Source organism: Pteropus medius, unplaced genomic scaffold (genome assembly GCF_902729225.1).
Source record: "Pteropus medius unplaced genomic scaffold, Ma_sr-lr_union100, whole genome shotgun sequence".
NCBI lineage: Eukaryota > Metazoa > Chordata > Mammalia > Chiroptera > Pteropodidae > Pteropus > Pteropus medius.
In genome coordinates this window covers 23,565,889-23,578,617 of record NW_024351730.1, presented here as the reverse complement: position 1 = coordinate 23,578,617, position 12,729 = coordinate 23,565,889, and the positions used below count along the sequence as shown (strand labels likewise).

Below are 12,729 nucleotides of genomic sequence, written 5' to 3'. Positions count from 1 at the left end.
AAGGTCAAGATTTATGAAACTAAGAAAATAGTGAATTTACGGTTTAGAGCTTGATATTCAGTCATTAAAATTCATTCATTTACTCATTCATCAAATATTTATTGAGCACCTACACTGAGCCAGACACTGTTAGGTACTGGGAATATATTTGTGAGCCCAAACAGACAAGTCCCCACTTCAGGCACTTGGAAAAGCAGTGTAAAGCAATGACACAGAGCCACATACGTACATGTATAATCACACACTGTGAAGAAGAGATACAGCTGAATTGTGACAGTTTGTTACTGGGGGCCGGAGCTGGACTGGGAGCCCCAGCAGAGACCTCCTGAACAGGCAATGTTTGAGCTAAGACTGAGGAATGAGTTGGAATTAACCAGATCAAATGATGAGTTGCAGCTTCCAGGTGGAAGCATCCAAGTGAGGAAATGACCTGTGTCAAGAGAGAGATCAGCAGGTCCATGAAACTCAGAGACAGCCAGCATGGGAGTGCAGAGAGCAGGGCTAGAGGGCCAGACGAGGGAGGGGTGGCAGGCAGAGGCCCCACCCTGCACGGCTCTGTGGGCTTGTGGATTTCATCCTAAGAGCAGTGGGACACTGGTGGTAGTAAGATTATGTGTGACCTGATCAGATTTGTGTTTAATTGTCATTTTGGTTGCTGTGTGAAAAGGTAAGCTGGTGAGATTGGTACAGGGTATGCAACAAAGGGGCCATTTAGGAGGCTATCACGGTGGGACTATGGAAGCTTTGACATGAGGGTAAAACTGAAGATAAATAGATGAACTGAGAGCTACTAAGAGTCCAAAATCAATAGTAATTGATGATGGAGAGGACACAAGTAGTGAAGAAGAGTGAACTGAAAAGATGGCAGTATAATTTGCTTATAAGAGGCTGGGCCTGGGTATGTACCATGATTTAGTATTTGTAAAACTGAGCCTAAAATAGATATAATACTTTTTAGGATTATTGCTTCCTGATAAACTCTGGACATTCCAAAAGAATCTAATCAGTAAATGTTTAATATCCTTTTATATGGTCTTCTCACCTATTTTTTTATTAAATCATTTTCTCTTTAATATATTTTTAATGTTATCTAAATAGGAAGGTAATTAACTTACTACAATACACATTTTACTCCTAAAATAAATCTATGTATTCTTTAAAAGTTATTTTTTCACATTTTCTAGGAGTTAATTCTTTTTTCAAATCTATATTCATCCTAAGAGTTAATCTAGAATAAAGAGATGTTATGTGGAACTGCAAATCCTTTGCCGGTATTGACGCAGAGATGTCTAGATGTCTGTGCCTGCTTAGTGCCCTTTATTTAAAGGTATTTATTAGCACAGTTCATTCTGAATAGATACTGGGGTTTAGACTAGTAATTTAGATTTCAAAGGCCTTTGCCAATTTTCATAATTATGTGTCCTTCTCTTTGTGATGGAAAGTATAGGATAGCATAAGACTAGTAGACAGTTGGATTTTACAGACAAAAGAGAATATCCACTTTGCAACAAGCACAGTGACTGCAGTTGTAAAGTTTGCATATGTAAGAGTTGATGATACTTTGCGTATAACTTGGTGTGCAATGTCAGTTAATCCCCAAAGCATTTGCTGAGCACGGAATTGCGCACAGCACCGTTCACCTCAGTTCATGGAGTCAGAAACATTCTGTAGCTGTGGTTTCCACCCTTGAAGAGCTCTGATTTAATAACACAAGATGGCTCAAATTTAACACATCATGGCTCCCTCTCTCTTCCTTTAAAAGCAAAACAAAAGCTGAAAAGTGAAAATCAAAACTCATTTTTTCTGGGTAGCTGCTTTGGGACAAGTGCTACTACCTCCTGCTTTTCCCCCCCACCACGCAGCCCCGCTCACGAGAGCCAGCTGGCAGCACTCGGCATGTGACAACATTCCATGTCATTCATTTCTACAGTAGTTCTGGAGGCCGCTGGTCCTCCCTCAACTTTTCATTTCTATGATTCATGTAGGATGGCTGTAGTGAAAGGAGCACTTAACTCAAGGCCAATCAGGAGAATTGAATCTGAATCCTGGCCTTGTCACTCAGGTGAGAATTTGAGTTAGTCACTTTACCCCTCTGGGCCTATTTCTTCACCTATAGAACAGATAACCCTCGAGCTCACTGTACTAGAATGCTTTGAAGAGTAGATGAGGGGCTACCTGTGTCAATCCTTGGAACATGTATATTCTCAGCAAACCTCATGTGAACATGAATCTCATTTCTTCTGCAGAGGATAATTGCCACAAACCATTTTCATGGTATAATAAACCAAAAGGACCCTGAAAGATTACCTCACTTGTACATAGCTTACAGCTGAGATCTCTTAAAGTCAGAGTAGTTAAGTGACATGGTCTATCAGTGACAATGACAAGCCAGAAACCAAGTATAAAATGGTTTACATGTTTCCAGGCCTGAACTCTCTGAAACTTACCATACATATTCCTGCCAAGTGAATCCTCTTAAAATAAAATTCACAGCATTTCTTCCCCTGATCACAAGCCTTTGGTGACTATAGATGGCTTGGTAAGTAAAGTAAATTGTCTCATCCTGCTACTCACAGTCCTCTAACACTTGTCCTGAAATCTTCCTTCCTACTTGTTCTGCACTGTTCCCCTCCACAAAGTCTGGGATTCACCAACTAGGTTATTTGCCATACTGTGTACATGCTACATTGTGAACCCTAGTATCTAACCAGATGCCTGGCTCAAAAGCTCAATGAGAGTTTGTTGAAGATGGTGGGCATTCTTCATTATGATAAATATAACAACAGTGACAAAAATAATAATAACAAAATGGTAATGATAACAGTAAGTCACAGTAAAATAAAAATCATAGGCATCTACTAAGCCATTGCTCAATAGCCACTATGCTGCAAATTTATTATCACGACTAAACCTTACAGTAACCCCATCATACAGATACTATCCTTATTTCATCTTATGAATAAGAATACCATGGTTCAGAGAGATTGAGTAGCTTCCCTGGTATTGATTGGTTGACTATTTCAACCAATAACATTCAACCAATGTTATTGAGGGTCTCCCATGTGTCAGGCTCTGTTCTAGGGGTTGGCTGTAACCTACATCATCCTCTTTGTAAACAGGGTTTTTACCTTCATGGAGCTGATAGTCTAGTGGCAGAATACAGACACCCACTCACCAAATAAATGAGATAAAGTAAGAAAGTGGTAAGTGATCAAAAGGAAAATAAAGTGGGGTCAAGAGATCAACGGTGATGGGATTGCTATCTCAGACAGGAGTGTGAGTAAAGGCTCCTGAGGAGATAACAGCTAACCAGAATCCTGACTCACGAAAAGGAGTAAGCCATTAAAGACCTGCGGGAAAATGTTTCAGGCGTGGGAAATGGTTAGTGCAAAGGCCCTGAGGCAAGAGTGTCCTTGGTCTGTTTAAAAACAGTAAGATTGCCAGTGTGTTTACAAGTAAAAGAAGGCGAGAGCCAGGAGGCTGTGCATATTCAGATCATGTTGAGCATTGTAGGCATGATATAGACTTTGGCTTTGCTCTGACTCAAAGGGGAAGCAATCGGAGTGTTAGAGCTGAGAAGTGACAGATCTATCTTGAGTTTTAAAAGGATTTCTCTGGCAAGGGTGTAGCCAGTAGTGAGATCAGTTACGGGAATATGAAAGTCATACATGTGAGAGATGACAGAGGGGTGGGAGGAGATTGGGTTCTGATGGACTGGATGTGGAGTATGTGAGGAAGAAGGGAGCCTAGAAGTAGCCCAACGCTGTTGGCCTGAAGAATCAAAAGAAGAGAGGGAAAGTCTGAGAGAGGAGCAGACTGGGGATTGAGGAACTCAGTAATTCATACATATTAAGTGTGAGATGCCTGTGAGCCACACACGTGGGGAGTATGAGTTAGTTGACAGCTGGATATACTTGCCTTTAGTTCAATGAAAAAAACAGGCATAAAATTTTATATCTCAGGGTTATCAGAGCTGGATGGCATTTTAAGTCATGAGATGGGATGAGATCATCTTAGGAGTGAGTGTGGAGAGAAGAGGAAGGTGTGAGTATAGAGAGGTCAGGGAGGACAGTACTGGCCCTACAGTGCTCCAGTGTAGGAAGATGAGGGGTGAAGTAAGGCAACAGAGACTGAGAAGGAGCAGTCAGCCAGGTAGATAAAGAACCAAGAGATAATGTGTCTGGGGGGTAAAGATGAGGGCAGTGACCATTTGTATCAAACGCTGCTGATAGGTCAGATAGAGCCAGGGCTAAGAATTAACCTCACACTTAGCAAAGTGGAGGGCACTACATACCTTGACAAGACCAGTTTTGGTGCTTACTGCTGGGTTGATTCCGAAGCCAGGTGTGCACAGCATTAACCATGTGCCACTGGTCCCCTACCTTTGCATACAAATGCCCGAATTGTCTCCTTAGGCCTACATTCCCTTCATTTCCTATAACTCAGCTCATGTGCTCCCTCCATCACGGAGCCGTCGCTATTTCCTCTAGTCAAATTTAACTCCAATAGCATTTATCTTATTTTAGAATTATTCATGGGTGACTACGAATGGATGAGTACTTGGATTAATAGGAATATGCTATGTGAACTTTACATCAAGCACAAGGTCTTGGGAGATGCATAATATTTATTTTTCTATTTAAAACTTCATAATCCTCTTTGGTCTATGAAATGGACTCTGGCCCATGCTCAGTGACCTCCCTCTAACCTGCCATGCCCATCTCTTCTCCAGCCATTCAATCGTTTCCTCATTCATTTACTCTAAAGTTGCTATTGGGCACAACATTCCCTAGGACTATAAATGGTCATGACCCAGCTCTGTCACTAATTCTGTGCCTCTTGATCCTGCTGGCTTAGAGTTGAGGAAATCAAGACGTGGTTTAAAGCACAAGCTAGAATATTGGGACAGGATTTTATGGCTTGGATAATCAAGCCATAAAACTAGGGCACTTGTGGAAAGCAGTAGGTTTTATCAAGTTATGAAGATTCTTGCATGCCAAGCTCAAAATGTGTGGATCCACAGTGTCTGGAGTATCTTGGAGGGGCTGGAGGGTGGCAAAAGGAAGTGCAGCCAGGTGGTGGTGAGGGTCTGAACTGGAAAAAAGAAATGGGGCCTGCATGCCTGTGCTTCAATGGCACCTTTGTTAGGGACAGTCCTTCAGACACTGAGTCAAGTCAACACCCACTCTGCTCTAGGTGCCTAGTCTATGCTAGGGACGTAACCTGCATGTTGGGAATATGGACAGTATCAGGCAGAAGGTGGAGGCATGGGGGTGTGGCAGCGATGGAGGCAAGAAGTACACACCTAAATGCAGTGTGATGTGTTGGCTGGAGGTATAAACAGGGTGCTTATGGGGATGGAGGCTGAACAGAGAAATCTGAGTACGCCAGATTTCTTCTCTTTGCCTCTCCAGATCTACTTCTCCACTTTGTTCTCTGAACAGGCCTCCGGGGGGCTGACTTGCATGGATCACATCAATAGATTTCCTTGTCCTTGGCTTCTGGCTGCCAAGAGGAAAGGGGAGAGCGAGGGCACAGAACTGATTCCCTTCATCCTCAGGAGGTTAACCTTGAGTTAGCTGTGTCTCTCAACTAAGAGTCACTGCTCCTCTCAGTGGTCTATTCTACAAGACGCTCTCCTTCTGGGTTCTGGTTACTTTTCTCTCCTCCTAGGCCTGACTCGCAACATTTCTGCTGTTATATCTCCCGTGGTTCCCTTAGACCCCAGCCAAACCTTTGTAGTTAATACTTTTATCCTAGTTTGACTGTATCTCCCTTTATTGTTGGGACTCTTCACTGATATAGTGGTCTTTTAAAACAAGAATTTGCAATTCTTTGGGACTTAATTCTCTAGTAAACCGTGAGCTCCTCCATGAGGATCATGTTTTGTTAATCGTAGCTCTCTCTTCCACTTCCACTGTCTAACAGAGTTTCCATTCGTAGTGCTTGTTTATTAATTGTTTGTTAAAAGACATTGATTTCTCTACAGTCACAGCCATTCCTTCGACCCTAGCTGATCATGCGCGGCCCTGTCCCCAATATTCTCCTCTCGGTCCTCACCCCAGGCAGGGCTACGCAGGGAAGGGGTCCAGCTCCATGTTCCCCCTTTCATCTTCTGGCTGTTCTCACCTCATTGTTGCGCAATCAAGATTCCAAATGCCTTTTCCTAGAGTCTTTTCCTGCTCGATAACCTAAAATTTACAGTCTCCACGTTAATGTCAGATACATGTGACCTCAGAAAAGACCCTAAATCTCTCTCTACCATTATTTCTAAGATTGCAAAATCAAGATAAAACTAATTCTAACTTCATAGAGTTGCTGGGAGAATAAGAACAAATGCGATGTCCTGTAAAATCTATTGTCTTCTCCATGAAATATATCAGTGACTATAAAGAATAAGCAAGTTCTCTCCACCCCCACCCTACATTTTTGGACTGGTTTCCATGATTTCCATAAACACTTCATTAACACACTGAGCAAAATTGTAATAACAACTGACATCTCCTGAGCACTTACTCCCTGCCAAGGCACTTTATGTATTATTTCATTTAACCTCCACAAGAACCATATGCGATAGAATCTATTTTATTCCCATTTTATGGATGAAGAAGAATAAGGGTACAAAGAGATGACGTAACCTGCCCAAGGTCAGAAGCCAGAATTGAAATCTAGGAAGCTTGACCAAAAGCCATGCTATTAATCCCTTTACTTATGTAGTCTCATTTGTTTACATTCCCTGTGACACATGTAAAGACAAATCATAAAACTGGCAATTGGCCACAATTAATGAGATATCATGTGGAAATTACTAAGTGATTAAAAATAAAGTTTGCACTCTTATGGAAATTCTTATAAATTATTCTTCAGCTCAGGTGTAACACTCCAAAATTCAAACTTAATCAGTTGTGTTTGGTTAGCCAAACTGCAGTCTTAACACGTCAATGTCGTCAAGGTGCTAGTAGTGTTCCAGCCTGAGACTCACCTGAACTTAGTGCATGCTCCACATCCCGCATGATGACCCTTTTGGGGGCGGTGGTGGTCTCCATGTCTACCAGAATACAGGTCACTTTGGCTGGCACAGTTGTTTGGGGTATTGTCTCCGTGGGCAACAGCTCTGAGGTGGCATGTGAAGTGGGGGTGTAGCCAGAGCTGTGCTCCTTTGCTGGGGACTCTGGTGTGGTTGGAGTTCCTGTGGGCTTGGTGCTGGTCTCAGCAGAGCTGTGGTTGGTGCCGACGGAGACAGAAGAAACCTCTGGTGGTGAGGTTGACAAAGGTAAGGGTGATGAGGCTGGAGCCTGAGGGGAAGTGAGCGCAGGGGACTCAGTGGGGAGCTGCGACCCTGTAGCTGGCACACTTGCCTCGGGAGTGCCTGAGCTGTGTTCCGTGGGCGTGGGTGTTAAGGGGACCCCGCCACTTGTTGATAAAGGGTCTGTGTTTGTACCCTCCCAAGTCAAGGTTGGGCTGGTGGTCTCCTGTTCTCCGGGCTCTATGGAAACATTCTTGGGGAGTAGCGATGTCTGCACTGATGCCGCTGTAACTGGAAGCACTGAGTTGCTGCGCGTGCCACTGGTGGGGAAGGCAGGAGGGCTTTGTGAAGAGCTCGTCCAGGTGGCTGTCGTAGGGGTAATCTTTGCCGGAAGAGAAACAGGCAAGAGGGCTGTTGTAGGCACGCCCTGTACCCTCAGTCCTGTGGAAGAACCAGAATAAATTGGTCAGTGTGTGTAACCTGAGAGGCAAGGCTGTCTTATAGCATTTTCACAGGTCTTTCTCGGTTTGCTTTGTGCCTCCCCAGTTGTGAGGGTGACTTTTAAATATTTTCTTCCCACTACTTGCTCTCCCCTCCCTTTGCGGCTATCAGTAGGAACCAGGCTGAAGGCTCAATAAGAGCATTAGAGGTTCAATGTAAGTCCAGCCAATCCATGTAATTGACTAATCTTGTCTCCTGCTTGCTTAAAACCATACCCTTAAAAAGTGAAACTCTCTGGCTTTGTGGGAATTTGTTTAGGCTGCTAAGGGCCCTGTGCCTGTGGGGATCCACATGCCTGTGGGGGATGCCCAGGGCCTGTGGTGGGAGTGGGGAAGGCATGGTCAGTGAGTGGAAAGGTGGAGGAGGTTACTGATTGGCTGGCTGTTCTCTGTCAGAGGAGCTCAGTGATTGGCTGTTCCCTGTCCCAGGGCTCTGCGGTTTAAGCACCAGGATACAAGAGCAATAGGCTTGCTGGCTGGGATGAGTAAAGGTGTGAGCACATTCTTTGCAGAGGAGGAAAGGCAGGAGGTTCCAGAATAAAAGCTGAAAGGAGGATCTGAGGTTTGGATATACTTTCTGAGGCTGGCACCTAATTCTTCCAAATTATAGCCTGGGGTCTTTAAGATCATGTTATTTTGCAAAATGTTCTTTATATTTTGTCAAATTTAGAATTACTTTTCTTCCTCCTCCCCTCTCTTCACTTACCCATTCAGTTTAATTAATTAATTAATTCAACTATTTAATAAATAGCTTCTATGTGCTAATACTCTGCTAGATACTGGGTTTATGATTTCACTTTTTATATAAAGCATCCTTGATGGCCTCCCCGTGCCCCTTACCATTCCCTAATTAGCTTTTCCTTAGTCATTTTCACCTCGGTGGATGACTCCCGCTTTCACTGTTGCTCAGTAAAAAACTGAGACATCACCCCTCACACCCCACATCAAATCCATCAGGGAATCATGTTGACACTATCTTGAAATTTATCCCAATCCAACCACTTTTCGTCACCTCTCCCATTATCTACACATCACCTGAGCCACGAGTCACTTGCCTAGACAACTGCCACGGTCTCTTAATTGGTCTTCGGGCTTCCAGGTTTCCTTCCTTTCAGCCTACTTTTCACACAGCAGCCAGTATTCTCTTTTAAATTGGTAAATGAGATTGTGTTCTTTAACTGACCAAAATTCTCCAAGGGTATTCTCTTGCACTTAGAACAAAATCCCAAAGTAATCCCCTATGTTGTCCCATGTTCTCATGTTCTGGTCGGTCTCTACTCAAATGCCACCTCCTCCTCAGAGAAGTCTTCCAGATGATCCTAACTAAAACCATTTTTTACTCTAGCCGCTCACTTATTATTTTTTTTAAGATTTAAATTTTTTAAATTGCTAAAATATACGTAATATAACATTTACTGTTTTAACCATTTTAAGTGTATAGTTCAGTGGCATTAAGAACATGCACTTTATTGTTCAAACATCACCATCATCCATTTCCAAAACTTTTTCTTCCTCCCCAAAAACTCTGAAACCATTAAACAATAACTTTCCATTCCTCTCTCTCCACAGCCCCTGGAAACCACTATTCTACTTTCTGTCTCTATGAATTTGCTCTAAGTACCTCATGTAAGTAGAATCATGCAGTATTTGTCTTTCTGTGACTGGCTTATTTCACTTGGCATAAAGGCGTCAAAGTTCATCCATGTTATAGCGTGTGTCAGGATTTTCTTCCTTATTCAGATTGAATAATATTCCATTGTCTGTATAGACATTTTGTTTACCCATTCATTCGTTAATGGATTTTGTTGGGTTGCTTCTACTTTTTGGCTATTGTGAATAATGCTGTTATGAATCTGAGTGTACATATAATCTATACGAGACCCTGCTTTCAATTCTTTTGGGTATATACCGGAAGTGAAAGTGGTAGATCATATAGTAATTATATGTCTAATTTTTTTAGGTACTGCCATACTCTTTGCTCATTTTTGTTTTTCATAAAATAGTTTAGTCCTGAAATTGCATTCTATTTATTTATATATATATATATTTATTTATTTATCTCTCTCCCTTCTACCAGAGTGTATGCTATTTTCCCCAAGCGTAGGACAGTGCTTAGGTCATAGTAAATGCTCAGTGAGTACTTGTAGAAGGGAAAAAGGAAGGAAAGAAGAAAAGAGAGGAGAGAGATAGGAAAAATAAAAAAATCTTAAGAACTTTATTAAAAATACTTTATCATCTTTCCAGTCTCTTCTACATACAACTGAGTATGGCAACATCCATCATAGCTGCCTCAGGGATGGCTGCCTATCTGGTGTTATATAAGGTCAGGAATCTTGCTTAAAAAGTCAGCGTCACTCTGTGTCATTCTACCATGACATATCCCTATGCCCGCTGTCTTGTTAGATCGTCAACGATTTAGTCCTCCACACTCAGAGGAGATTTCCTTGGAGGTAGCATATACATTATGGCCAACCATGATCAACATGGGCTAGAATCTAGCACAAAAGAAAAGATAAAAGATGTATGAGGGATAAAACTGTTTACTTCTTCATTCTGCTGTATTACAGACTCAGCAGCCAATGGAAAGTTCTGCTACAGAATCTATCCTTGTCTTTGGCTTCTGGGACATGGTTTTCTCATTATTTAACTAAAGTTAACATTTGAATTGCTATCAAAATAATTGGTTTTATTTTATTTAAAAGGAATCAGTCAAGACCATAAAATACAAGAGAGTTACTCACTAGTCACCATGAGGGTGGAGCTCCCAAAGTAGGCCAGATAAGTCCATGTTACTATAGTGGACTTTGGCAGCTGTGAAGTGTCAACAATTTCAGGATGAATACAGATCAAGAGATCTTTGAAATATGGACAAAACAACAGTTGGGACAAATATTATTAAAACACTGGATCTTCATGTGTGACCTTTGGAGCTTACTGGCTCTGCATCCTGGTAGCTCCCATGGCTCATTAAAGATTCTGAGGCCAGAAAAACAAAAATGACAATGTTTACTATCATTCGTAGTATCATATAATAGATGGGCAGATGGAGGCAGAGTGGGCATGTCTGGTAGCTGAGTCAGAGTCTTTGGAAGCATGAAATGAATGATGAATGAGTCATATATAAAGGAGCACTCATTCATTCATTCATTGATTCATTCATTCATTCAAGCTCTTATTGAGTAACTTCTATGTCTATGTCCTTGCCCTTGGAGAGTTCACTCTCAAGCAGGACAGAAAGGACACCTAAATTGTGATATGAGAAATGCCTTATGGAATTAAAAGTTGTAATGGGAGCCCTGAGGAAAGATGAATACCTTCTTTATGGGGACCATGGAATGTAAAAATATACAAATGACATTTAGAAGAGTCACAGAAGAGCAAACATCTGAGCTGGTTCTGAAAGGAGGACAACATACATAAAGGTATATGATGTTCGGGGTGACGACTACATTGTCATTTCCCACTGGAGCTAGAAGCTGTACCATGGAAATCATTATAGTGCCAAAGATGACACACACCAGGAGTTAGTTTTGTTGCAGAAGACTTCCATTTTCTTATTTAATTCTGACTAATATGCTTTTATAACTCCTACCCTTCCTACTCCAAAGAAGATTGGAGATGGTCATTCATTTCCATGGTTCCCTACTGAGTACTCATTTAAAGTACTTCGCAGTCTAGTTCAGGCAATTTCTACTCCTAACAAAACTACAGTGCATGAAATTGTGTAACTACACAGGTTATCTTCACTTGAACGATTAACATTAAACCTTAATGTTTAATTAAACATTAAGAACATAAAAGCTTCTGCTTTGCCTTATTTGGTGGTACATTCCATACTGCTCTGACTACATGAGGTTGAATTGTCTTTCGGCATGAAAATATCCAGGGCTCAGGCACCATGATTATCTTAGAGACTGCTTGCTGTCCCAGTTGCCTTGGGCTGCCAGAACAGAATACCATGGACTGGGCAGCTTTAACAATAAAAATTTACTTCTCACAGTTTGGAGGCTGGAAGTCCGAGCAAGGTGTGGGACAATTCAATTTCTGGTGAGAGCTCTCTTCCTGGCTTGTAGGTGGCTGCCTTCTAGCTGTGCCCTCACATGCCCTTTCTTTGTATGTGCTTGTGGAGGGAGGGAGGAGAGAGGGAGGAGGGAAGGGAGGGAGGAGGGAGGAGGGAGGGAGGGAGAATGAGAGGGAATGAGTGAGCCCAGAAGTTCTCTGGTATTTCTTCTTATAAGACACTAATTCCAGCATGAGGACCCCATCCTCATGACCGCATCGAACCAAATTACTTCCCCAAAGCCCCATTTCCAAAGACCATCACATTGGTGATCAGGGTTTAAACATTTGAAATCACTGGGGAAATATCATTTCTGCCTTTTCATATGTAGGACTTGTATTTGTACAGAAATACAAAATTGAATAAGCGAAACAGCTAAAGATGTATACTTCTTCAGGATTTCAAAAAAATTTTTTAAACTAGAGAGGGCCTAAGTGATGAGTGAGTACAGCTCCTCATTAGATAAGTGAGGGAACAGACAGAGATATGGGAAGCAATGTGATTGAACTTACACATCTAAGAGAAAGAGTCAGGCAGTGTTATTTGGAGAGAATTGTGTAGGGACAGAGTCAGAACTAGAACCCCCACCCTCTGACCCCACCACCACCGCACTGTGCCCTGGTCTCAAACGGGCTGGTAGAACAGACCGTAGCGATTATCAGTACAGAGTAACAAGGAGGAGTCCACACAAGACGGGGGCCACTGATGAAGTTAAAGTAACGTCGTGCCCCATACACCTTCCCACCTAAAGTAGAGCCACTTTTCTTTGAAGAAAAGAATTAGTTCTAATATTTCCTTGAGAAAATGGCAGAGGAAATAGAATGAAAAAATTGAATACATTAATCTCTAAATTAGAGGTGCTCGAGCATTGCTCCAAAACAGTGACATTGCCAGATATGGTGTTGCCTGCCTGGACAGTGACA

The 12,729-nt window shown here is 42.1% G+C and overlaps 1 protein-coding gene across 1 annotated transcript in view; it reads right to left on the bottom strand.

Moving 5' to 3' along the window:
* Positions 1–12,729, bottom strand: part of PARM1 (prostate androgen-regulated mucin-like protein 1) — a 96,437-nt gene that overhangs the window by 28,194 nt on the left and 55,514 nt on the right. Inside the window, exon 2 of the mRNA XM_039845459.1 lies at positions 6,983–7,687. Coding sequence (XP_039701393.1) covers positions 6,983–7,687 — 705 coding nt within the window. The remainder of the gene's footprint in view (positions 1–6,982; positions 7,688–12,729) is intronic.